General features: G+C 38.1%; 12 protein-coding genes across 12 annotated transcripts; 4 read left to right on the forward strand and 8 right to left on the reverse strand.

Annotated features, from left to right (window-relative positions):
* Positions 1 to 455: 455 nt before the first annotated feature.
* Positions 456 to 2666, forward strand: FDP41_008259 (uncharacterized protein; the record flags this gene model as incomplete). The annotated part of the gene is made up of 1 exon (XM_044712093.1): positions 456 to 2666. One exon carries the CDS (start codon positions 456 to 458, stop codon positions 2664 to 2666), a length of 2211 nt encoding a protein of 736 aa, XP_044558268.1.
* A 282-nt stretch (positions 2667 to 2948) lies between these two features.
* On the forward strand, positions 2949 to 5234 carry FDP41_008260 (uncharacterized protein; the record flags this gene model as incomplete). The annotated part of the gene is made up of 5 exons (XM_044712095.1): positions 2949 to 3112; positions 3195 to 3302; positions 3412 to 3857; positions 3924 to 4508; positions 4606 to 5234. 5 exons carry the CDS (start codon positions 2949 to 2951, stop codon positions 5232 to 5234), a joined length of 1932 nt encoding a protein of 643 aa, XP_044558269.1.
* Positions 5235 to 5279: 45 nt separating this feature from the next.
* FDP41_008261 (uncharacterized protein) lies at positions 5280 to 6611 on the reverse strand (the record flags this gene model as incomplete). Its single annotated transcript, XM_044712096.1, has 3 exons — positions 5280 to 5666; positions 5795 to 5963; positions 6211 to 6611. 3 exons carry the CDS (start codon positions 6609 to 6611, stop codon positions 5280 to 5282), a joined length of 957 nt encoding a protein of 318 aa, XP_044558270.1.
* Positions 6612 to 6831: 220 nt separating this feature from the next.
* Positions 6832 to 8142, forward strand: FDP41_008262 (uncharacterized protein; the record flags this gene model as incomplete). Its single annotated transcript, XM_044712097.1, has 1 exon — positions 6832 to 8142. The coding sequence occupies one exon, from the start codon at positions 6832 to 6834 to the stop codon at positions 8140 to 8142; it is 1311 nt and encodes a 436-aa protein (XP_044558271.1).
* A 210-nt stretch (positions 8143 to 8352) lies between these two features.
* Positions 8353 to 9575, reverse strand: FDP41_008263 (uncharacterized protein; the record flags this gene model as incomplete). Its single annotated transcript, XM_044712098.1, has 2 exons — positions 8353 to 9330; positions 9540 to 9575. 2 exons carry the CDS (start codon positions 9573 to 9575, stop codon positions 8353 to 8355), a joined length of 1014 nt encoding a protein of 337 aa, XP_044558272.1.
* Positions 9576 to 9761: 186 nt separating this feature from the next.
* On the reverse strand, positions 9762 to 10352 carry FDP41_008264 (uncharacterized protein; the record flags this gene model as incomplete). The annotated part of the gene is made up of 1 exon (XM_044712099.1): positions 9762 to 10352. The coding sequence occupies one exon, from the start codon at positions 10350 to 10352 to the stop codon at positions 9762 to 9764; it is 591 nt and encodes a 196-aa protein (XP_044558273.1).
* A 900-nt stretch (positions 10353 to 11252) lies between these two features.
* On the reverse strand, positions 11253 to 13059 carry FDP41_008265 (uncharacterized protein; the record flags this gene model as incomplete). Its single annotated transcript, XM_044712100.1, has 6 exons — positions 11253 to 11560; positions 11645 to 11778; positions 11832 to 11868; positions 11936 to 12040; positions 12135 to 12359; positions 12465 to 13059. The coding sequence occupies 6 exons, from the start codon at positions 13057 to 13059 to the stop codon at positions 11253 to 11255; spliced, it is 1404 nt and encodes a 467-aa protein (XP_044558274.1).
* Positions 13060 to 13518: 459 nt separating this feature from the next.
* FDP41_008266 (uncharacterized protein) lies at positions 13519 to 16083 on the forward strand (the record flags this gene model as incomplete). The annotated part of the gene is made up of 5 exons (XM_044712101.1): positions 13519 to 13556; positions 13711 to 13976; positions 14044 to 15453; positions 15506 to 15625; positions 15677 to 16083. 5 exons carry the CDS (start codon positions 13519 to 13521, stop codon positions 16081 to 16083), a joined length of 2241 nt encoding a protein of 746 aa, XP_044558275.1.
* A 57-nt stretch (positions 16084 to 16140) lies between these two features.
* Positions 16141 to 19620, reverse strand: FDP41_008267 (uncharacterized protein; the record flags this gene model as incomplete). The annotated part of the gene is made up of 2 exons (XM_044712102.1): positions 16141 to 19027; positions 19193 to 19620. 2 exons carry the CDS (start codon positions 19618 to 19620, stop codon positions 16141 to 16143), a joined length of 3315 nt encoding a protein of 1104 aa, XP_044558276.1.
* Positions 19621 to 19767: 147 nt separating this feature from the next.
* On the reverse strand, positions 19768 to 22284 carry FDP41_008268 (uncharacterized protein; the record flags this gene model as incomplete). The annotated part of the gene is made up of 1 exon (XM_044712103.1): positions 19768 to 22284. One exon carries the CDS (start codon positions 22282 to 22284, stop codon positions 19768 to 19770), a length of 2517 nt encoding a protein of 838 aa, XP_044558277.1.
* Positions 22285 to 22500: 216 nt separating this feature from the next.
* FDP41_008269 (uncharacterized protein) lies at positions 22501 to 23575 on the reverse strand (the record flags this gene model as incomplete). Its single annotated transcript, XM_044712104.1, has 2 exons — positions 22501 to 23190; positions 23402 to 23575. 2 exons carry the CDS (start codon positions 23573 to 23575, stop codon positions 22501 to 22503), a joined length of 864 nt encoding a protein of 287 aa, XP_044558278.1.
* Positions 23576 to 23708: 133 nt separating this feature from the next.
* Positions 23709 to 25268, reverse strand: FDP41_008270 (uncharacterized protein; the record flags this gene model as incomplete). Its single annotated transcript, XM_044712106.1, has 1 exon — positions 23709 to 25268. One exon carries the CDS (start codon positions 25266 to 25268, stop codon positions 23709 to 23711), a length of 1560 nt encoding a protein of 519 aa, XP_044558279.1.
* Positions 25269 to 25498: the final 230 nt, after the last annotated feature.

Raw genomic sequence — 25498 nt, forward strand, 5'->3', positions numbered from 1 at the left:
TAAGAGGATGGTGTGATGATGAAAAAAACGTTCCCACTAAGAGTCGGGACAGGGTCTCACAAATTCGAAAGATTTTCCCCTCTGGAGTGATGATGATAATGATTTGAGTGTTAGTTCTAATCCCAATATGAGATGTTGTTGGTTGATTCCTATCTCAAAATCGTTCTTTCCAACACAAAGAAGGTTCAGGAGCCTGTTTTCGTAACGGCTATTTTTTTTGGAAAGGAAGCCGAAGAGGGACTTGTGTTAGCCAACAACTGGACTTGCCTGTTGAACTTTTGGTGATCATTCGCTTCTATTTCACTTTCCAATCACACATTCCGAGAGTTGTTTTGACTGTAAAAAGTCGAGCAGAATCATTGTTTTTATATTACTAAGAAAAAGAGAAGAATTCCAAAGACCCCGAGAAACTTTGTATGATCATACACTTCATCACCCGCCAAGTTGAAAAAAAAATGACTACAATTATCTCAGGCCAACCGATGATCGATGACGACGCCGAGAGTGAGCAAGTGGTGGATGAAAATTTGGATTGGAATGATGCCAAGCAAGAGGAGTCTCGTCCAGCAACAGTTTCTTCGGTTCATTCGAACGGAGTTGCTGCCAAAAAGGAACGGGACACTGTTGCTGAGATTTTAGCTGAGAAAGTTCAACAAATTCGTCCCTTAACAAAGATGCGATTTACACGAAAATTCAAACACTTTGGAAGAGAAATACAAAATATTGAGGATGATACCAATGATTCGTATCGGTTTTTCCCACCAGTCAAAGACCCTAGATATCAACCATCGGATCAAAGACTGGAACGTGATTACGGAGTTCAATGCGGAGAAGCTCTCGTAGAAAGATCAATTCAAACCGATTGGTTCAGAAAAGTAAATCACTTCTCCCAAGTGAATATTGCAGAGTCAATTGCCAATCAAAACATATCAACAAAAGATGATTCAGCAAGCATTACTCAATTCTTGAAAAATATTTCACCATTATTATTCGAAGCCCTAGATCAAAACACAACGCTTGATATATTTAAAGATGATTTTGCAGAGTTGAAAATTGGAGACGATTCCTTCATTGGAACCAAATCCGAGTCTCAATTTATTGAAATACAATCATTTCCTCATGCGGTTTCAAAAATCAGAAAGATATCATCGTTGGACTGGCAGCCTAATAATAAGGCAGTTTTGGCTATTAGTACAATAGATATCAGAGATTTTAGCACAAGAGTTCTCGAAGGAGGAAAACCATCAATTTCAAATGTATATATTTGGTCTTTTCAAGATCCAACCTACCCTAGTTACATTCTAAATGCGCCAATGGATGTAAATTGTCTCCAATTCAACCCCTCAAATCCAAATATTCTGGCTGGTGGTATGATCAACGGTCAGGTGATTCTCTGGGATATCGAGAATGGAGAGAAAGAATTTGAACAAATTGAAATCGATATGAAAGGAGATGAAATTGCAAAACCTCAAATACCCACATTGGATTGGACACAACTATCTCTTCCAGAGATGAGCCATGCAAATTGTGTGACAGGAATTCAATGGTTACCAAAAGGTAAAATTGTCAAAAGCAATGGAAGTATGGTATCCTCTGCTGGAGACGAGTGCTTCCAATTCCTAACTCTTGGAATGGATTCAAAATTTATTTTGTGGGACATGAGAAAGGATAAGAGAAGACTTACTCTGAAAAAGAACGATCGATTCAAAGATGCATGGATACCCTACGCAGTTATGCCCATTATGCAACTGGACTTAACCTCAGAATTACCGACATTTGCGCTTTCGGTGAGCTCTAAAAATCCTCATTCCATTTGCTGTACCACAAACGAAGGAGAATTCATAGTGGCAGATTGGTCTCCAGTTGATTCCAATGCTGAGGAAAACAACAGTAATTCCGATACAACATTCAATACTGTAAATATTGCGACAGGTATTTATGGCAAAACAAACGGCCATCTAGGAATTGCCCATACTATTTCTCGAAGCCCATTCTTTGATGATATCCTTCTTACTATTGGAAAATCAACTTGTAAGATTTGGAAAATTGGATGCCCAGATCCTATTTGGACCAGCGGATTTAAGTTTAACACATCATATTCTTGTGGAAGTTGGAGCCCAACAAGGCCGGGAGTCATACTTCTTGGAAGAACAGACGGATTTATAGAAGTTTGGGATTTTCTCGACAAATCTCATGACTACAGCATGATGTCCCACTTTTCAATTTCTCAACAAAACGTACCTCTAACAGAAATGAAATTTAGAGTGGGATCTGGCAAAAACTCTTATCAATTTATTGCCATTGGTACTCAAAATGCTTCACTTTCTGTCGTCGAGGTTCCAAAGAATCTCATTCGTCCTTTACTTGATGAAGAAAAACAAATACGTAACTTCTTTAACAGGGAATATGAAAAGGTTCTCTACTTTAAAGAGCGATGGAAGATTAGAGACAAGGAAGGAGAGGAGAAAAAACTGCAACAACTTGACAGAGGCTCTGTCGATCCTGAAACTCGATCAGAGGCAGGAACGACTCACACCGCTCAAAGTCATCCCTCTCTTCAAGAAGTGTCACCCAACAACAACATCAACAACATGAATCAAGAAAAGAAGCCAAGTATTGATAAAGCAGAGATTAAAAAGAAATTCCTCACCATTATACAACAATAAAGCCTAAATTATGAGTTTTGAACCTGAAGTGACTTTCAAAACAAGAAATTTCCAAAATTGTCAAACAAAAAACAAATGTTGTTGCTTTATAAAACCAAAGGTTGCCACACCTTAAAGGAGAACACTTCATTAGTTTTGGTAGTAATGATCACGTTCTCTCTTGTGTCATCGACTGTTGCGATATCTCCTCCCATCGTTTCTCCTCCGGCCAACATTTCATATGATTTGCCATTTCGTCTCAATATAACCTGTCCCGATCCACAGTCCTTCATCTATATTCGTATGAATGAAGGTTCTCTTACAATTAATGGAGACCTCTCGCAAAACAAGACTTCCTTTCTTGATTTAGGAATCATTGCTTCAAATATTTCATTTTGGTGTTCTTGTTATGACTCGCTCAATCACACAAGCCAAGTTCAACTTGTGCTATATCAAGTCACCCTCAAGTAAGTTATCTGCATGGAAAGTTCCGATTTGATTCATGAGGTCATTTTCCATCTTTTTTCAAAAACACCAATAACTCATTAGATCTCCTCCACCTCCAACTTTACAACCAAAAGGAAGTGACACTTTCCAATTCAGAGGTCCTCTCTCACTCTCCATGTTTTTGTCTAACGAAATTCCTTCCACTGAAGGGTAAGTATCATTTCACCATCCCACAGAATTCTTTCTAAAACAATTTGAAAACAATACGCTCGTCTTCATCCTTCCAAATGTTTTCCTAACATCCAAAAATGGATTAAAGAATTTCACAAGAAATTTGGTACACCTTCTCGACCTCACAAGAAAATCCTCAATTTCTAGTGTACGATCCAACGACTCCAATCATTCTCAAAAGTGGAGACACGTGGACAGTGAGAGCAAAAACGCGATGGAAATTCTCTTCTGAATTTGTTCTTGAAAGTTCACTTGTTTCGGAGACGTATTCCATCATGCCACAATGTCCTTCTCCCCAAACTTCGCCAAGTCCAGGAATTTATAATGAGACCGTGTTGAATGTGAATTTTAGTTGGAATGTCGTGATGGAAAATTCGTCACTCTATGTGAACATTGATCATTCGTTAAATGGAAATTTCAAGAAATGGGAATTTCAAGATTCAATAACGTTGTTAAATGATGGAAGAAATCATTCCATTCAAGCATTTGTGAATGGAAGTACATGTTCACAAAGTGAAATACTCAATGGAGTGTGTAAGTGCTGTTGTTTTGATTGATTTGTTGTTGACATGACGTTCAAAAAATTCTTCTTTGCAAAAGACATTTTCAAAAAGAGAATTCCACAACCACAATTCATTCCACCAAGTTCGAGTGAGGGATTTCAACAAGGAACTCTTCTTTCAGTCTCTTGTCCTTCCAATTATTCTTTAACTCTCAGAGTAACTTCTTCTTCAAATCAATTTGTTCAACAACAAATTTCTTCTCCATTTCTGTTACGACTGAATGAAAGTATTCAAATTGATGCCTTTTGCAACGAATGGAAAGAAAATGTGGAATTCAACGCTAACTTGTCATCGATTAATCCTTCGAATGTTGTTTCACAAATTTATCAAGTTTTTCGAATTGCAAAACCTGTTATTTCTCAATCTTCGAAAACCAATGTTGGAGCATTGAACCTTTCCATTTCATGTTTTTCATATGAATCGTCACCGTGTGGAATTTTGTACACTTTGGATGAGAGTATTTCCATTTTAGGTGATTTCTCGGATGTCATGAAAAATGGTGTGATCTTTTCAAACGAAAGTATTGTCAATTTAACTCTTTCTCATTATGGTTTGAACTCTTTGAAAGCAGTTTCGGTGGATTTGAATACTGGAGCGATCTCTCAACAAGTTGTAGAAAAATGTAAGTCCTCTGAATTTGAAAAATGTGTGAATTTGGAAATAACAAGGAATTTTGACGTGTCATACATTCTCGCAAGATTTCATTATTGGAATTTTAGTAGAACCAACTCTAATGTTTTCACCTCCATTACAAGAGGGTGAGACTCTTGCAAGTAAGATGTTCATTAATTCTGTTTTGGTCATGGTGACATTTCCCATTGATGCAGTGGCAGCTGACATTCGTATCGAATCTCTTTCAAGTGATCAGATGGCCACAAGTATTTCAAAAACCTCCAAAATCTCTCCATTCACACTCACACTCGATACCAACTGTTCTGTCTTTATGAATTTCTCCAAACTCCATCATTTACCAAGTAAGGAATTTTCCTTTACCATTCATGTGAAAAAAGTTGCAAAACAACCCATTCATCTCTTTCCAAGTTTGCAAATTCCAATCACTTCAAGTCTACAACACACCTTGTATTCGGTGGAAATTGTCTTGTTGGTCTTGTCTCTCACAGCTCTTTCATTGATTATTGGAATCATTGTGGTGTGTATTATTGTGAGAAAACGAAAAGAAAAACTTCATCAGCAAATGGTTCAGAAATATGATTTGCAATTTGAGAGAATGGATCGACAATTTCAATTCTTTGGAAGTGCCGAGGAGGAGGATGTCTTTAGTGACTTGGAAGAAGCAGCAGGTGAGAATGGAATGGCGAGTGACAGTGTCCCCAATCCACAACAATAAACACTTATCGCATGCAGAACAAACTGCCGCGCAATCAAAGGTTTATTATTGCTCATCGGTGGTGGCCTTTGGTTGAATATTGTCGTCCTTCTTAAAGTCCTTCAAGACAGGATAAATATTATTGAATGCTTGATAAATGATGTCTCTGTGCTTGGCTCCAGTAAGCACAATTTTGCCGGACACGAAAATTAAAAGAACAACTTTTGGATCAACCATTCTGTAAATGAGGCCAGGGAAAATTTCTGGTTCGTAACTTGCATAGTTGTGGTGTTGACAATTCAGACCCTCAAGACGAATTGGAAAACCAACATCACAACTTCCAACAATGTTTTGAATTTTGAATTCTGTGAATTTTGCATTAAATCCTAACTTTTGAATGATACGAGCATACTTTCTAGCTGCTAATCTGGACTCGTCTTCTGATTTTGCACCCTATTTATAATTTCAATGTAATAATGGATTGTTATTTTCAGATTGTTATTGGAAAGAAAGAAGATTTTAAAAGTCGACATGGGAAAAAGTGTCAATAAAAAACGTAGTAGTATTGTGTCAGTACTTACAGTAACGACCATCTTACCGCTCGCGAAAATGAGAGCTGTGGTCTTTGGCTCTCTGATACGCATAATCACGGCAGCAAAACGCTTTGGATTGTATTCTGCATTTCTTGCATGAAGTGCAATTTGCTTTAATTTCAATTCACATCCGAGATTTACGGTTGACACAACATTTCTATATAAACAGTTTGGGTAGTTTGGTTGGGTGTTTTTGTGCATGTGGCAACATTCCATTAATATGGAAATTCGATTAACAGTTGGCGCGCATAAAAATATTCATCAGTCACAAAGTGATCATGTCATCATGAATATCCGATATTTCAAAGTCATGGCAACAAAATACCATCACGATGATTAATAAAAATCACAATGATCATGACAAAAATCAGATAAATCCACATGGAACACAAACAAAAACTTACTGTATGATTGGAACAATGCCATGTTCATTCTCGTGAATCGTGATGGGAGTTGTTGTTGGAGGACCAACCACAGAACTTGAAGGTGGTAATGGTGTCGAGGCCACTGTAGGTAAATTACCAGCATAAGGTGTCGTTGGAGGAGCATTCATTCCCATTGGATTAAAAGGTGGAACAAACGAGCCAGTAGGAAGTGGTGTATGCAGAGGTGTATGTACAGGTGTATGAATCATTGGCGTTGAAACCATTGGTGTTTGAGGAGTTGGAGTATAAGGCATGGGAGTACTTGCTGATGCAGAAGAAGAAGTAGGAAGACCCATCCCGAAGCCTCCTCCCTGCATGTAATTCATGGGATTGGTCAAATTGTTGAGAAGTTCATCGTATTCATTGTCGCCTGCAGACATTTTTTTTGAATTTGATTTTTTAAATTTAGATTGTGAGGAAGGCTTTTAAAGCTTTTTGGATCATCAATTATTGAATGATGATGATGAGAAGAGAGCAACATTGTAGGAGGCTCTATATTCTGAATGAATTCATTGGTAATGTACAGGTCCAGTGGGAAGAGCCATTTTTCTTCTTCATTATCATCATTAGGAAAGAATTTATAAAATTTGAATTCAAAAAATGTTTCAACAGCGAGGATTGAGGAGCCTTCGCCTCCTTGCATCGAAATGTTTCAACAATCATCATCATCAGCATCAAACAATTTTATTTCAATTCGGAACGAGGTCTGGTGGTGCCAGTACTTTTATTCAACGCTCTCTTCATACGACTATTTCCAAGAATGGACCAAATCATACCACAGCAACAACAAATATCCCAAACAACACCAACAGTACAATGAGCAATAATAATAATATCAACAACAATTCCTCGTTAAGTACCATTTACAAGGAATTGGAAAGTCAAAGACAATACTATCTCCAATATGTAGAGACAAGACAAGAAAACGATGTATTGCAACAGTATAATCCATTGTTTAGACCTTTTCTGAAAGCCTACACGAATGAAATTCGTTTTCTTGTGGATCGTTATGAACCACTCCGACTTCAAAAACAATTAGAAGAAGATGTCAAGCAAGGAAAAATCCCACAGAAACACAATGTTAGTTGGGTGTTGCCCAGTAAAGTCGCTCAAAAGGAGAATGCAAGTACGAGCAGACCTTTGGCATTACGACTTTTTGGATTCTTTGGCCAGGAATCAATCATAAATAGATCATGTGATTTTGTGTGGAACATGTTGATGAATCATATTCATGCAATTAGAAAGAGTGGAGTCTATGAAAAAACAAACTTGGCTGGAGTATCTTGGACGGGTGCTGATTTCTATGTGTGGACGATTCATTTATGGGTACTCTTCAGAAGATTACGTTTCGAAGGAAGTGACGGTGATTTAATGTCAAAAAAACTTTGTGACAGATTTTGGAATTATGTTGAGCATTATATCAATGATAATTATAAGGTCAATGCATACACTCTGTCCAAAAATTTGAAGAGACTTCAACAAATTCACTACGGTATCATTATTCAATTGGATAAGATTTTAGATTTGGCCAATACAAGTAATATGAATGACAGTGTTCCAACCTCATGGGAACCAAAGACGCTGAATAATATGATTGTTTCGTCTTCTGACCAAGATGCTCTCATTGCTGAAGTGGTATGGAGAAACTTTTATTGCGGAGGCGTCGAATTTACAAATCTCGACGTGGATGACACCATTAAGGGAGAAGTGGAAGTGACAGCCGAAGACTTGGCATTCTGGACACGTTACATTCGATATGTACTGAGCTGGACAGACCACATTGATTCAGTGATCTTTATTCGTGGACTCTTCCACTATCACCTTCCCAATGACGATTTTGTGGTGAAATTTAAGCCAAACGAAAAGCCAGTGAAGCCAGCTCAATTACCAACAACACAAGACAAAAAATAAAACGGCTTAATAAATTAGAATTTACATTAGGATAAAATTCTCTCTCGCTCAATTCATAATTTTGCTTTTGATGCAAGTGTAAGTTGAAATCTTGTCATCATTTTGAGAACTCCACGTGGAATCTCTGATGTCGTGAAGAGCTGTTGAGAGTTTGTTGTTATTGTTGTTGATCAAGATGGTTTCTGTAGGCAATAGGACAAAAGTGGAGAATTATTGTTGTTCTTTTTCATTTTCGCTGGCCTTCTTTTGTTGTTTTTCCTCATATTTTTGTAACCATCTAAAGGCGACCAAACTTGCGTTATGTTCGGCCAATTTACGGCTAGGATAAACCTTTGACAAAATAAATTCCTTTTTCACAGGCTTCTCTATGATGACAGAAATTCTTTCACCTTGCTCTTGAGGTGACTGCTTTGGTAATTTTTCGAACTTTGCATCTGGATACTTTCTTATTTGAGTATAAGCCAGCAGCATTTCTTTAGGAGTTTGCTTTTCCTTCCAGGTTGAAGGATCATATTCTTCATCAATTTCCTCAGGAATTTCGTCCTCAGCTTCCTCTTCATCACCCTCCAAGAACAAATCTTCGTCGATGGCATCTTCTGGAATTTGGTAAACTGTATCGTCGGCCTCTTCATCGTCCACGAAAAGAGATTGATTGAGCTTAAACAATTCACGACCAGAGAGACCGTGTCCAGATTTTTCATAGAGTGCCATTTGAAGCTTGTGCTCACGCTCCTTTTCTTTTCGTTGTTGTTCAACTTTGAATTGCTTCCACTTTGTAAAGGTCTCAAATGTAACAGGAGTACCGCTGATAATTTTTGCTCTCTCTTTCTCGACAATTTCCTCGATGGTAAGTTCGGCTTCATCCTTGATTTCTTGCTCGATGGAATCATAGGTAACCTCTTCTCCTTCCGTTGGGGTTTCTTCGGATGATGAGGCTTGAGCAACTTCATCTTCCTTCTTGCCTCCGTCGGTGGTTCTAAACAAGTCCTTCAATTCTTGTTCTCTCTGCTTTTGGGCCAACTTTTCAAGACGTTTTCGTTCCTTCTCCTCTAGTTCTTTCTTCACTTTCTTGTCGTGAACTTGCATCACAGTGTTGGTGATGCTCTTGATTTGTTGTTGGACTTTCTTTGATTTGTTCTTGTTTTTCAAACCAAAGGTCTTATCCTCGATAATCTTCTTTTTCTCTTTCTATTATTGTTGTAGTGATGATGGAGGTGATAATAAAACAATTCCGCAATCGCCAGGATGATGAAAATCGATTATATTTTCCAGTAACAAAAATGATGAAAAAACGTTAAAAACATCCAAATATTATGATGTACAAAAACATGAAGGTTCATAGAAATAGTAATACGTAGAGGTGAGTCAAACAACGGAAATTTCATACCGATACCTACCTGCTCAGTCTTCTTGCTCTTTTGTGGGCCAGTCATTTTTTATGTTTCAAAAAAAAATTCAATCTCAAAATTCCTCCTCAAAATCTCTTGCAATCTGTTCTTACATGATTGTTTGCATGGAACGAAACCCATCTGTGCAGATGAAGATCATCATCTCAATACTTTATCAAGAAATGCAAGGATCATTTGGACATCACATCGTTTCTTTTATTGACATCATCATTACTTCAATTGAATATTTTTCAATTTTGCCAAGAAGGGACTTGGAAGAAGGTATTTCACTAAGGATTTCTTTCTCAAGTGAAGACTTGTTAAGTTTTTCAAGCATGAGCTTTGGACAAGATATTGAACACCCTTTTTTCCAAGGCGCTCGTTGAAGGCAAGACTGAGAGTGGTTAATTCATTCAAATATTGGCTCTCCATAAATATTCTTGTGTCATTATGTCTCAAGCCAATACTGTCCAGAATAAGAGTGGATAAATGTTGCAGGTTTGGGCTTGTCACAATCAAGAGCAATCCTTCACCACGAATGTCATTGTAAGATAAACCGAGAAATGTCAAATGACTCATCGGAACACTCGTGACCAACGTTTCGATAGATTCTGCAGTAAAACGATTCACAGAGGCTTTCAAGGTTTTCAAATTCTTCAAATTCCAACTCATTGCAATCGATTTGAGTCCTTCATCAGAAAGATAATTTTGTCCAACATCGAGGAGTGTCAAATGTTGAAACTGTTCATGCGAAGCAATCATTTTCGCACCCTCGTCATGAATTTCATTCATAAACAAATGCAAACTCTGCAACTTGTTCATCCTTTCGTTCAACAATAGACCCAAGCGAGTCTTTCGAAGAACGCATTTGTTAAGATTTAAATTCGGTAATATTTTCAAGCTGGATCGAGCTTTCCATAAGAATGTGCATCATTTCATCCTTTTCTTCCTTGAACTCTTTTTTTGGTTTCAATCGAATACTTTTTCAAATTCTTCATGAAAGGACTCGATGCAACATGCAACGATGTGGAAAGAGAAAATGCACGCAATGAAAGGGAACAATGATGAATATACTCCGATTGGATCACCACCGAGAGCCATTGTTTACACACTCGCAAACAAACGCCCATGACGTTCGTGAAGGGAAGATAACTGAGAATTAGATCGAGTACATCATTCGGGAAAATTGTTTCGTTAAGTTTGTCTTTGGCTTGAGTGAAGAGTGAGAGCCAATCGCATTCTCGTTGTTGTTGTTGATGTGGTAACAGTGGTTTTTGGGAACTGTTCTCATCATCCTCATCCTCATGAAGGGTACCATGGTTAGCTTTGGCGATGATTTGATCATGAGTGAGAATAAGAGCGGTTGATTGTTTCATATTGTTTTTTTGTCAGAAAAAGGTGGAAGAATAAAATTGTTCAACATTAAGAATGAACATCGATACGTGAAAGATTGGTTTCTAATGTAATTTTCACGAAACGAAAATTCACAACATGAAAAGTTCAAAGATTGGAGCAATCTTGTCACCTTAATTGTTAACTCAACAAAAGTAGTAAACAAGGTGGATTAAGGAAGACCATTGGGTCAAATGCAACTTGGATCAGTAATAAAACATTTCATCAATCCTTATCTTTTCGAAAGAATACAGGTCAATTCATTTAAAACTTCAAAAATTATTGTGATTTGACATGGATGTGAAAATGCAATGGTCAGATTATAACGAATTAGTGACAACAGTGGATCGTAAGATCAGTATAAACTCGAGCGTGATTTGATGTGGCACACTTTCTCATATTGCCAATAAACAAGGTGAGACCTTTACCAGTTAAGGAACGGCATTGAATAAATCCAAAAAAACCAGAATCGTAAGATGTCAAAACTGCAATTCTGACATTTTCATTGGGATTCATTCCAAAGGTTCCAATCATTTCAGAGTTTTCTAATTTGAATAGAGCATGATGAAGACCGGTCTTGGTGCCCTGACCAAGTTCAAAATGGTCATACTTTCCACAACAAAGAAGGTCGTTGTGTTCTTTTCAATATTACAATATGTTCCAATTAGTACATCAAAATATTGTTCAAGATTACTGTTGTGAACTGTCAACAAATCACTTACCAGTTAAAATAAAGGTTCCGTATCCAGAACAACAAACGCTTTTGAATCGAGTCATGTCTCCAAGGGTGAATTGAACCAGGTTGACACAATCCGTGTTTTCATATTCATCTCTAAATTCTCCGCCAAGTTGTCCACTGCAAATGGTGTTTTAAAAAATCAACAATTTAAAAAGAGAATAACCACTTACTCTGTTTGCAAGCCACAAACCCATAATTCATTGTCAACTGTCCAATAATATGTCGGAAGAAAAATTTGTGTTTTTAGTATGAAGAGCAAAAAAAAATAACTTACATGTAATGTATGCTGTGTGAAATGATCCGCATGCATGCTGTTTGATTCGTCCTTGTAATTTTTCTACCAGTTTGAACGTGTCTGCCTCCACAGTTCTGTCACCATCTATTTTTTGTCAAAATTATTTGGCACAACGGTTTCATGAGAGGTCAGTAATTCTTGAGGTCAGTAACCATGTCAATATATAATAAACACTTACCAATGCCGATATTGCAATAACAATTATATCCACTACCATATGCGTTTCCATTCTTGCATCTTGCCACTGCAAATAAATAACCGCATTCGATATCCTCAACTGGACTTGGTAAAGATGACAGAAATTCTTGCATTTTAAATGGTGAAATTGATTCCTCTCCACCTGCACAGTCGTTTCCAAATACGCTATTAGAATTTCTACCATTGCAGTACACCTTTCCCATTTCTATGACAATCCAACAGCACATCATTGTGTCACAAATGATGAATTTACAAATTGAACAAATGATTGATTGAGGACACGTGAAATTCAAAAATTATTAATACAAACCTGTCAAAACAAAGAAAAAATCAGCTCTTGAGCTACACCGAACACTTTTAAAACGATCCAATGGATCTTCTAATGTTGGAAGTGGAGTTCCCCCACTGAGTTGAGATGCATTAAAATCAAGCACGTATAAACTCTTATTTGTAAGAATAATTCTCTTACTCGATGTCACCTCTACATTAATGACCTTCTCGTTTTCGTTCTGAATTTCTGGTGTTTCAAGTCGATGAATGGCTCTCAACGCATGACCATCAAAATGAGCAGTAGTGGAATCAGAGATTGAATCATAATGAGAACCATGATACACTTCTCCATTCTGACAAACGGCCATCACACTATCGGACTCATTGGATCGAATGGTATGAATACGGCTTGATTTTTGTGTTGTTGAATACGGTTGAGAATGATGATCATTACCTCCTCTTCCTGCTCCTTGAATCATACGAATGGAACCATAGATGGCAGCCATGTTTATGTTCTTTTTATCTGACCGAACCCGAACAGCCAGTTCAGAGAGAGGAGAATGAGCAGGTGGTTCTTCGGAAAGTGTTTTTGATTCCACCATGTAAATGTATTCATGGTGAATACTGAAAGACATGATTGTAGCTTTGTGGTAATATTACAATTTTATAATCTTAAAAGTAATCAAACGGCCGTGATGATGATCTTATGAATGAACAGCCTGTGGGTGTTTTGAATTTTTCTTGTGCGTCCTATAATCACACTCGTATTCACACGTTCAGGTTACCCAATTTGATTCATCATCCATCATCATCATCATCCTCATCATTCTCATAGAAAACAACTCAACGCTGATGCTCTCTCCGATCGGCTTTTTAATATCAAAACCGAAAACAACCAACCTTTGAACGGCGATGATGTTGAACAATATTCATCGCGCCAAAACTAGTACTGAAAAAAATTCAAACTTTTAACTGTTCTCTCTCTCTGTATTGAATATTTCATTGATTAGTGTTATTATTATTGTAGTTGTTGTACCATAGTATTTTGGCGGAAAAAGTTTGAATTTTAAGAAGAATTGTAATTATTGAAAACAATGGTTCATACACCAGTTCAAGTGTGTGTCCGAACAAGGTTGGTTTTCATTGCAATTGATTGGATTGCTTATTCGTCGATGAATTTTGGATGATCAACTCCGATGAAATGTTTTGTATGATCCATTATTTAAAATCAATGATATGAAACAACAAAAACAACAACACTCTCGCTCAATGTCGTGTTCATAAAGACCTACTGCGTTTTTTGCTCAAGATGTCATTGTTCTTGATGAATCTAAAAAGACAATTGACATTAAAAATAAGGGACGGATTAATGCAAAGCAAAATTCAGTCAATTATTTAGAAACTAAGAGAGAGGATTACTCATTCAAATTTGACAAGACTTTGCACAATGTGTCTCAAGACACTGTGTTTAATGAATGTGCCGCTGAAATTACCCAAGCATTTCTTGAGGGCTACAATGGCACTGTCATGGCTTATGGTCAAACAGGTTCAGGTGCGTATTTTTCAAATCTAAATAACCTTGTCGATTATTGAATGACTGACATCCCAATAATGATTAGGAAAAACATATACCATGATTGGAGCTCCAAATAATTACAAAAATCGAGGGCTAATTCCAAGAGTGATTCAACAAGTTTTTGCTGACATGTCAAATTACCCTGAAAAATCATTTACCCTTCGAGTTTCATACATGGAAATTTATAATGAACAATTATTTGACTTGTTATCAGACATTAGTGACGCGCAACTCGAGAAGGCAAACTCCGACACCTACGAGGACAACATGGTCATCATGGAAGATAATAAGGGAAATATTATGGTTCGAGGTCTCAAGTGTCACATTGTCAACAGTGAGGAAGAAGCTCTAAGTATGCTATTCGAAGGTGAAACTAATAGAGCCATTTGCGAACACCAGTTAAACAAGGCTTCCACAAGATCTCATTGTATTTTTACATTGTATTTAGAGGCAAGGAGTCGAGTGGAATCGGAAGGTCAAGTTGTTCTTTCCAAATTGAATTTGGTTGACTTGGCAGGAAGTGAAAGAGTGAGCAAGACACACTCCAGCGGAATAGTATTGACAGAAGCCAAGTACATTAACAAGTCACTTTCGTTTCTTGAACAAGTGGTAATTGCTCTTGGAAATCCTTCAAGAGAGCACATCCCATACAGACAATCAAAGTTGACCTACTTTTTAAAGGATTCTTTGGGAGGTAACTGTAAAACTCTCATGATAGCAAACATTTGGGGAGAAGAGCAACATCTCGAAGAAACTGTTAGTACTCTTAAATTTGCGACCAGAATGATGAGAGTATCAAATGAAGCAACCATTAACGTGCACATGAACCCTGATGCCCTTATCAAAAAGTATGAAAAAGAAATTAAGGAGCTGAAGCAAGAGTTATCCATGCATGATCAACTGAGGGGAATTAACCAAGCAAACTATGATCCTTACACTGAAGAGCAAAAAATTGAGCTTCGAAGAGAAATTAGGAGCTATGTTAATGGAGAAATTGAAGAGCTCGAAATTAAAAACATTCGAAGAATTAAGGAGATTTTTAATCAATTCAAATTGATGTTGAAGGAAGCATCATCCATGTCTGAGCAAGAATCAATAATTAACACCTCAACGGCGAGAGAGAAACAACAATCAGCTCCCCCTTCCAATTTTGCAGGAAAGATTCACGAGGAAAAGATGTATGACGAGAATGGAGTTGGTGAAGTGGAAAATAAGTCCGGTTTTGGGGTTGGTGAAGCAAAGCCAAATGCTGAATTCCAAAAGAGAACAAAGAAAGCAGCTGTCCCTGTTTCTGCAAGAGATAATGAAAGGTCCATGAATGTCTCCACGAGCCAGAACTCCTTACCAGAGACAGACCGACCTAAAAAGATCAAAATGTCACGAAATGATGCTTTTGAAGAGTACAAGCGCACAGAGGGCAAAGCTTTGCATGAAAATATTAAGGAAAATAGTCGTAAGTAGTTTTGTTTTTAAAAAAGGGTAACAAATGACCATCGCTTTCATAGAGACACTAAAGGATAAAAAATCGTTATTTAGAATCGTCACTCAAAGATTGAATGACACCAAGGCAGAAATTGACGATTTCAAAGCTAAAATCGAAAAGAAACAAATTGAAAACGCTCATTGTAAGTACTCGATGAATATCTGTCGTATTAAATCAGCTTGACTTTCCTTAGTGGGAGACGACATTGTCGATGAAGAGGAACTTCGTTGGTTCCAAATTATTAAGGAAAAAAAAGAAGTATACAAACAAGTGTTTGAGGACCGAAAGATGCTCAAGTCTGAGATGGATTACATTGAAAAGGCGTTGGAGAATTTGAGACAAACACTCATTGCTAATTTCCAATCGTTCTATGACGACAATTACCAAGATCCTGCCGAAGAGCAAAAACCTCCATTATCTTCTCGAAGCTCTCGAAAAGGCGTCGAAGAAGAAGCCAAAGAAGATGTGCTTGATGAAGGTGAAAAGTTTGAAAAACTTTGGTACAACAAACTCCAACAAGAAGACCCAGAAAGTCTCAATTACTACATGGCCTACAAAAAAGCAGGCAAAGCAAAGAAAGCCACGAACCGAAAGTTTTGAACATTGCCAATTAAATGACTCTATTTTTGAAGTTGATTAAAGTTTATTACAAACGGTTTATCTGAATGAAGAAACACCAAAGTTTTCATTCTTGATAACGTTTGTCTTTACAACCTTGGTGGCTGTTGCAGGTTTTTTTCTTTTCACAACACTAGAAGGAACAGAAAGTTCGCTGTTGTTAGATGTCTTCAAAGGTTTCACAGGCGGCAAGGCGCTTTGAGGGGAAATATTTTCTGGTGAACCAATATTCTCCTTATTGCTTGCAACACTTAAAGTATCTGAATCAGCATCGTCCATGGTATCAGATCGGCTCGGGCTAGCAATCATCTCACTACCTGACAACACCACTGGCACCTCAAGGGATGAAGGTAGAGAGAGTTTGTACAGTTCCACAAGCTCATCCTTTGGCTTGGTCTTTGGTAACTTGTCTGGAATTTTTCTCTTTTTCTTTTGAGGAGTAGTTCCAGTAGGTTGATCTGTGTTAAGAACAAAGTGTGAGAGAGAGCGTTTCATGTCATTGGTTCTTGTCTCAATAAAGCCCTGTCTAAACTTTTCAACGTGGCCAAGTTGTGAATTGTGGAGGTCCAAGTGAGTATTCGAAAAGGCTCCAACTTGCTGATCAAAGCTAGTAATATGATGATTGAGATGACTGACACGTTCTTGATAAGTTGACATGTTCTTACATGATGATGCATTGCATTGGTCCATAAACACTTGTTGGTCCTCTTTAGCGGTTTGGATAAATTGTTTCACGTATTGTGAGTTAGATGAGACGGTAGAGTTAGAGGATTCACAGAAGGTTTTCACAGATTCAGTTAATTTGCTTGCCTCAGATGCAACATTTTGAATATGTGTATCGATTTGCATTCTTGATTTGGTGACTGATTGCGTTGCTTCTTGCTGATTTGTTGTGAGGTTCAACTTCATCTTTTCCATGTTGTTGCAGGACTCTTGAGATCCCTTCTTGAATGTGGCATCCATGTTTCGAACAGATTGAACAGAATCACCAAAGAATTGTTGAATACTTGAGACAGACTGTGAGAACTCGCCTTCTTGCTTGGAGATGGTATCATCAATCATGGCTTCGATATTCTTCATGAGCTCTTGCTTCAAGAGAATGTTCTGTTTGTGTTGTTGTTCCAACATTTCACTGAGTTTAGAACTGTGTAAATTGGTTTGGTTAACATGAAGCTCCACAGTGTGTTCCATTTGTTCCTTCATTTCATTCATGACTTCATTGTGACGAGTGGTAAAGATTTCCAAGTATTTGGTATTTCTTGTGAGAGTATCCACAAAGAAGTTATTGAGCTTTTGAAGCTCTTGTTTTTGATTCTCAATTTGATTTTGCACAAGAGACATGGATTGTTCAAATGCATCCTTCATGCTGAACATATTCTTGACTATTTTCTGCTCAAACAAGTCATTATTTCGTTGGAAAGAGTCCAAAGCAGCACCTTGAGAGGAAGACTTGTTATCCATTAATTGCAAGAGCTCTTTCTGAGAACGTTGGAAGAGATCAGTAATTTCCTTCATTTGTTCTCCCAAGAGTTTGGCCTGTGTCATCTTTTGCAACATGAATTCCTCAATCGAGTTCTTGGCAGTAGTGTTAACATTGACAAACGTGTTATAGAGCTTGTGAATCTCCTCTTCAGATTGGTTCAACTTTTCTTGCATCGTTTCCTTGAACATGCTTGTCAATGTTTGATTGTCAATTTCGACCTTGGATTTTCGTTCGACCTTGCCAATGAATCCGTCAATGTCTTGCACACTATCTTTGAGGCCATCGAGAAGAGAGTGAGCTTCAGCAAGTAGTTGCTCCTCTGTCTCTTGTGTTTTTTCTAGAACAAAGTTTGTAATGTCAAGTTCAGTTTTTGTGCTTTTCAATTCTGTCTCAGTCTTCTTGAGAACATTGGTGGTTGTGGTCAAAACAGATTTTGTTTCGCTGTGACTTTGGACCTCCTTTTGCAGTTCACGCTCCTTTTCCTTGAATACTGCTGTTAATTCTTCGTATTCCTTCAACTTTAATTGAAGTTGATCCTCCAAATCTCGTATAGTACATTCTTGTTCTTGTAATTTTCGATTTGTTTCTTCATAAATCTCAGGAGCCATGTAAATACCGTGCTTGAGTCTTTGAGCATTCAATTCTGCCTTCAATTTTTCCATGTCAGCAGACATTTCCTTAATTAATTGTGCCTTAGAGACCTTCATATTCACCTCAGGCTTATTCTTGATACTCTTTGCTTTGAAAGCATAATCTAATGTGCTTAGTGTTTCCTCCAAGCACAATACTGATGGAGAGATAGTTGCAATGAGACATGTCTTTGTCTTTCCTCCCAAACTATCTTGTAAAATTCTAGTCAATTTAGATTCTCTGTATGGAACGTGAGGACTGTGCTCAGTGAGAGCAGTAATGACTCTTCCCAAGGTAAGCAAGCTCTGATTGATCATACCAGCTTCCTTTGCACGTTGCTTGATAGCTCCAGATCGACCAATGTTTTCACTGCCAGCCAAATCGACAAGATTCAACTTTCCAGTCTTGATAAATTCCTCACCTTCATCATTCACTTCTCTCATGTGAATCGTAATGGTGGTAATACAATGTGAACGACTTGAGGACTTGTTCAAATTCGTCTCTGCGATTTGTCTTCTCTTTTGTGCGTCTTCCACTATGGAAATGATTTGAGAGGCGTCTCGAACTACAATTTCTTCGAGGCCAGCCACCACTGTTCCCTTTCTTCCAGTGTTGTCGTCGAAAATCTTTAACTTGTTTTGTCGATCCGTTAGTAAATCTTGTAATTCTTCATTGTACAACTCCATACAGCTCACTTTCACAGTGTATTCTGTCTTGTTAGATTCTAAGGTTTGGAAAATGTGATAAATACTTCGTGGAATAACACCTGCTTGTGAATCGGTAGCATCGTTGGGATCTCTCCTTCCTTCCATACTAATATAGGGTGTGATTGTTATTGTGTTTTTCATCGTATTCAATGTTGTCGTAATCGTATTCCATGATGGGCCATATCATTGCAATGAATAACAAAGGAATATTAATACATTCTGTTAGTGAACAACAACAACAACAAACACAACAACCATTACTACTACTTACGTAAAGGTTTTTCCCGATGATGTCTGTCCATATGCAAAAATTGTACAATTGAATCCATCCAAAGCCTCGTCCACAATACTCTTGATGGATTCATCAAAGAATTCCTTCTGAGTCGTCTGTGGACCATAGACTCGATCAAAGGTAAAGGTCTTGGTAATTTCCTTTCCGTGTACTAATTTCTGATGAACCTTTAATTCTTTTCTCATGTATGGAGAGGTATCGACCGAGATGGCTTGTCCCTTCTCTTTCTCGTTCAATGGTCTACATCTGAGGAGTACTTGGACATTCACTCCGGAACTTTGAGAAGAGGAGGAATAGGTGCTGTTATTGCTTCCGCTCACGACCGAGGAGGTAACGGACATGGCTGTGGTGGCGCATGATGAGGAAGAGTTTGTGGAGAGTGTATCAGAAAATGAAGAGGGCAACATTTTTTTGTTTTTGAAATTGTTAAAAATGTTTAACGGTCATATTTATGAATTGGCGGGTTGTTAAAAGCAATACTTGAGGCGCCAAACGATACATGAAGCTAATTTTAATAACCATTTCATCACCTTTATTCCAGACAATAATGGTCATTATGACAAATTGAATATCTTTTTGCAAAATTGCACCAAATTATTGAGTCCTAAACATGGATGCTCATGGAATTTTTGAATGAGATCTCTCAATGACAGGAAAGGCCTTAATTTGATGATCATTGTGTTGCGAGGAGATTTCCAAAAGGGCTCGAGTGCTTTAGGTTTGCAGGTGGAAAAGTAGTGAAGAATAGGAACACTCTTAGGTGAGAGAATGGATTCAACCATCGATTCCGTGAGGTTGGAGAAAGTGGCAACTGCTTCGTGACATGATTGAACAGGCCCTTGGTTGGATGAGCTCATGTTTCCTTGATGAGCATGATTAAAAAGAACCGAGGAGCTACTTGCTCCCTGTAATAGGTGCTTGTTTGCAACATTCGTGTTTAACGCCGCTCCATAGTCGTGCATGACATGACCAGCAGCAGCATTGATGGTGGAAGGGGATGTAGAGGTTCTGTTGCCATGAACCAGAGAATTGTTTGATGAAGCTATGCGTGAGGTACATGAGCGAATGTTCTGTTGAACTGGCTTCTTTAAAGGAGGTGCAACAAAGACAGGTTTTTTCAAAGTCGTTGTTATTGGGTTCGTGTTGCCTGAGTGGTCGCATGCCTTATTTTCCTTATTATCATTTTGTGGTTGCCCCTCAGCAGTTGGTGGCTTCTTTTTTGGTGAGCATGATTTCACAGTCTTCAAGTTTAATGTGGACTTCTTCTTCCCGCTACTTGGTACAACCACATTAACTCGAGGAGATACTTTAATTTTTGAATATCTAGTTTTTAGAGTTGTCTTTTCTGGAGTCTTTCGTTTTCTTTCCTTGGATAGACATGGGATACTGTCGACTGGAGGCGCATTACTTCCAGCATCAGATGCTGCTTGTAATAGTGAGCTGTCTATCTCCAAGTCCAGCTCTATCAGTGAGTCATTAAGAGCTTTCTTTTTGAATTCCTCTCTTTTTCTGTCGAGATAGGGATACATGGATTGAAGAAGTGATGATGCGTATTGACATGCTTGGTGAGCACACAAGTTGAGATCTGTATTGGTTTCGGGCGTAATGCACGAACAGGGGCGAGCAGACGTCAATAATGCAGTGTTGCCAAAATACTGCAACGCTTCTTTTGGGTTTGAAACCTGTCGAATATTAATACCAAACACATTGAGCAGTGAGATGGTATGTGAACAAATGAGCTCCAACAATCGATTTAACAGACCATTGGTGTGATCAAGTCCAGGACTCTTTGTTACAATGTCAATAACTTTCTGAAGCAGAGAAAGCTTTGGGGATGACACAGTTTCGTTAAGTGTAACTATTTTGGTTGGGTAGTTGCTATTGACATCGGTTGAAAAGCAATTTGAAAATATGAATCGTGACAAATTGAAAAGTGCGTCTGAAATGAACTGACGGTCATGAGAGGCGAATGGTGATGAAGAGTTACTTATATCTTCGTCTTTCTGAATAATCCTAGTTTGAAAATGTATACCAGTCTCCTTAAATGTGGTTCCATTCTTCATCATTTCACATGCAACAATTTCCAAAATTTGAGGCTCTTCGTTCGAAGCCGCTTCATTAAGATTCAAATCAAGAATAAACACTCGCGTATTCGAATGTATGTCAAATTCTTGTACGCACCTAGGAGGGCTATTCACAGTTTGAAATTTGTGAAATGCAATTTTTCCCTCCATGTCTTGACTGACGAGTAAGCTATTCAGCTCATCTCCAAATGCACGCTTGGGTGAGTGTTGCGCCTGAGCATTCGGAGGAGACCTCTCATTATTCGAAAGCTTCTTCTTCTTTCTTTTCGGAGACAATTGAACATTTACTTGAGGTTTTGAGGCTTGAACAAACAAGGGTGGAGAGCATGCCAACAGTTCTTCACTGATTGAAATCACCGTTCCAAGTGAATAGCTGTTCACTGGTTGTGGAGGAGTGGTGGTCTCCTGATTATGTTGTTCATTCTCTTGAAGCCTGCTACTCGGCGAATCTTGTAAGCTTAGTAAGATGTCACTCGGAAGAGAGAATTCAGGAGAGCAGCTGAGTGGATTGGCCGTGTGAGTAGGGCCCGACGTATTAGATTGTGGTTGCTGATGATTCAACAAACCATTCAAATTCGTACCATCGGAGGGATGGTTGTTTTCCATCAGTGGAGGAGAAAGGACCACATTGGGAGAAGAGGAAACCACTTGTTTCTGTTCTACCTCATTCTCCAACATGATGGCCTCCAACAAGGACGGAGTGATCAAGGAATAACACATCGATGTTGTGGATGATGAGCCGCCTCCACTTTCAAAACATGAGGAAGAGATGGAAACTCTCGGAGGAGGGTGCAGCTGGTTGGTGGGTGTGATGAAGCCTTTGTTCGGTGGTAGTGGTGGAGCATTCTGTTGGTGTTCTTGTTGGTGGTTATTGGTTCCGATGGCAGAGGCCGGATGGATTCTTGTTGTTGTTGTTGTTCTATTGAATGTCCTATGGCTGAAAAGCAACAATTCGGGACTCTTTGGGCTCAATCCCGAGGATATCATCGTTTCCTTCTTTTACCAATTCGAAATTAAGAATTTCAGAAAAAAGAATTGAAAGCTTTTTTTTGGAGGTTTTTCAAGAATTCTTGCATTCACGAGAAGCGAAAAAAAGTTAATAGCGATGGCATAGAATCAAAGACATTGTATGATTGCAGAAAAAGGGATATGAAAGTCGGGACCTTCGTGAGAAAAAAAGTGTCTTGGCTATAAAAGACAACCTTAGCAATAGAGACGTGTGGCTGTTGTTGAGGAAGATTTGGTCGTCTTGTCCAGAAAGCGCTTTTCATACATCTCTCGATCTCGCTGTCTCTTTATGACTCTTTTCATGGATTCTCGAATTTGTTGCTGTTTCCTTCGAATTCGTTCAGGAGTGACAAGTCTTTGAATTTTCACACCTTTTGGAACCAAACTTCCACAAATTTTCACATTTTTCTTAATGACATATTTTCTCACGTCATCCAAAGCTGATAAATTAAATAATTTCCTAATTTTTGAAGCACGTTTCGGTCCATGTGTTTTTGGGAGCACTCGATCTGTGACTCCATGAATTTCTTCATCTCCTTTCTTCACAAACACTAATGAAACAGCAATGGTTCCTGCATCCAGAACACAACCTTTCACAACTCTTCTCCTCCGGGATCCATTCCTTCGAGCTCTCCAAGGTTGATATCCAAAAGTTCCTGGTTGTTTCAACACTCTCACACGACCACTTTTGTACATTCCAGGATGATGAGGTCGACCCCATCGATCGCAAGCTCCAGAAATTTTGAAAATGTAATTATTGTACATGGGAGAAATGAGTACTCCATCGATGCATTCTCCAATTTTTCGACCAAATAAATAATTTTGATTTGAAGTATTTGGTTTTATCAGTTGAGTTCTTCCTGTGGAGGGATATGAAATTTGGAACTGTTTTTCACACAAATTATTATAAGGGGTTTGAGGTTCATTCGAAAACAGATTTTCACTTAATGGTTTGCATGACCCAAAACCAAATACAATCACCAATAGTGAAAATATGTGATTCACAAGTTTGAAATTTAAAACCCAAGTTCAAAAAGTATTTTCGTTGATGTGATCGGAAATTCGTTCAAGTTGTGATCGATCACAATATACTCACATGTCGCACCCATAAGATATCACTCCGATCCAAATCTTCTGAAATACATCGATGCAAGTCAGGATCTTGTCTCATAAAATCATAGCCAGACTCACAACATTCATCAATCTTCTTTGCGTTGTGTGTGGAGGGACGTCCTCGCTTTTTGTGTTTACCTGTCACTTTGAAAAGCATTTTTTTCCGTGATTTCCAGTTTTGTTAACAACCTTCAAAACGAAATTTCAATCATGGTGGTTCAATTCTGGAATGGATTTTCAAAAGTTAAAAAATTCTGAATAATTGGAAGTGGTTGGACATTTATTTGCACTTACTTGATGAAATGAGAACACTTTTCTGCAAAGAAAACCTTTCCTTGATTGTGAGCTGGAAAGAAGTAAGGCACATCTGAAAAGTTGACATCTGCGTAGGTTGCATTTAGATATTTTTCTGGATAACGCCATGGATAAATTGTTTTTCTGACGTCGTATCGAGCACAGGTTGGTTTTTTCATGATCGTTCGAAGTCTCAACAAGTGTGAAACGAATTGACTTTCACACGAAGTACCAACGAAAAAATCAGCATCCAAAGCTAACCAAAAGGAAATGGCTGCACTATGGAGTTGATGATTCTTTGATTGTGACAACAATTCGGATTGTAAATGAAGAGCAATTCCATTTTGAGCAATTTCTACAGATCTGAGATCTTTCTGAGGACTAAATTGTTCGAATCCAGTGCCAATCAACAACACACTTGAATCTCTCTTGATCTTCAATTCGTTGACCAATAGTTCCAAAAATTCATTTGGTTTGAATTCTGATCGTTCACATCCAGGATAGAACCCAGGAAAGAATTCATATTGATAATGCACAACTGTGAAACCATTTGGTTCACCTGAATCAAAGGAACGAACTTTCCACTTCCATTCTTCCACAATTTTGTAAACTGCTTGACTTGGAGCAAATAAATCAAAAAATTGAACATAGAGCAACTCTTCAGGAATGGATCTTGGTTGCCATCTTCCCCAAACAAAACCAAGATTTAACACCTCATGATTCAAATAATCCGTTCGATTAGTCGCAAACGTGTAAATGACTTCTGCTGCCTGCTCAATCTCTTTCATGTCATTGGTCCTGTCATCCATCTTGATTAAGGGTTCTGAAATTTTGGAGCCAGCAAAAGTGGTAGGTGACACATGCTCAAATTCATCAACGTCCAAACCAAACCGCTCCATTGCATACTTTCTCATTCGATCTAAATCGAATAACTTTGAAAATGGTTGAGGAACGTCACAATGACATAGTCCCCAATTTCCATCCACACAACTGCTTGGAAGGATAACTTTTTTCACACCTAACTTGGCTGCCAATGCCAAACAATTAATTATTTCAAATAATTGATTGGTTAATCCACAAGTCACTGCATGTTGTGTTGAGAAGCAAGTGATCGTCTTTTTCGAAAATAATTTCGAATGTTTTTCTAAAGGTCGAATTATTTCGTTGGCTTTTTCAAAATCGCTCTTGGAATAGAATTGATCCATCTTGGTCCAAAAGGATGAAATTTCCTTTTGTGACTGAGAATTGTTTTGTTCTGATGGCTGTTCAGAGGACTTCTCATTATTTTGTAAAATAGTTGTTTGCTGTTGTTGTAAAGTTTGTTGATAATTTGAAAATATATAAAAAATAGAGACAGGTGTCACTGCTGTCACCAGGAAAAGAACAACAAGGATCAAATAATACAATGTCCTTTTGTTTTGAGATTTTGCAGAGTCACGAGGATGGTTTTTTTGTGGTAATGTAAAATCCTCGGAAGAGATCAAATCATCATCTTCGTTTTCGGAGAATTCAAAGGACTCTGTTTCAAGAGGGGAGAAGGGATGTTGTGGTTTCATTCTTTTTTTGTTGTATGACGTTGTCTTGGTTGCTTTTGGACTGTAGGAATTGGACCTCAAAGATTCCACTTTCAAAGTGACAAGTGACGTTTTTTGTCGTTGGCATACAACCTGTGTCCACTGTAGACACTTCACGCGGGATTGATCAAACAGTTCGCAGTGTAACCTTTACACTTTGGCTTTTCTTTCTTCAAAATGGATATAAAAGATTAGAATCTTTCACAGATTAA

This window comes from Naegleria fowleri (genome assembly GCF_008403515.1).
Source record: "Naegleria fowleri strain ATCC 30894 chromosome Unknown tig60, whole genome shotgun sequence".
In the NCBI taxonomy this organism is placed as follows: Eukaryota; Heterolobosea; class Eutetramitea; order Acrasida; family Naegleriidae; genus Naegleria; species Naegleria fowleri.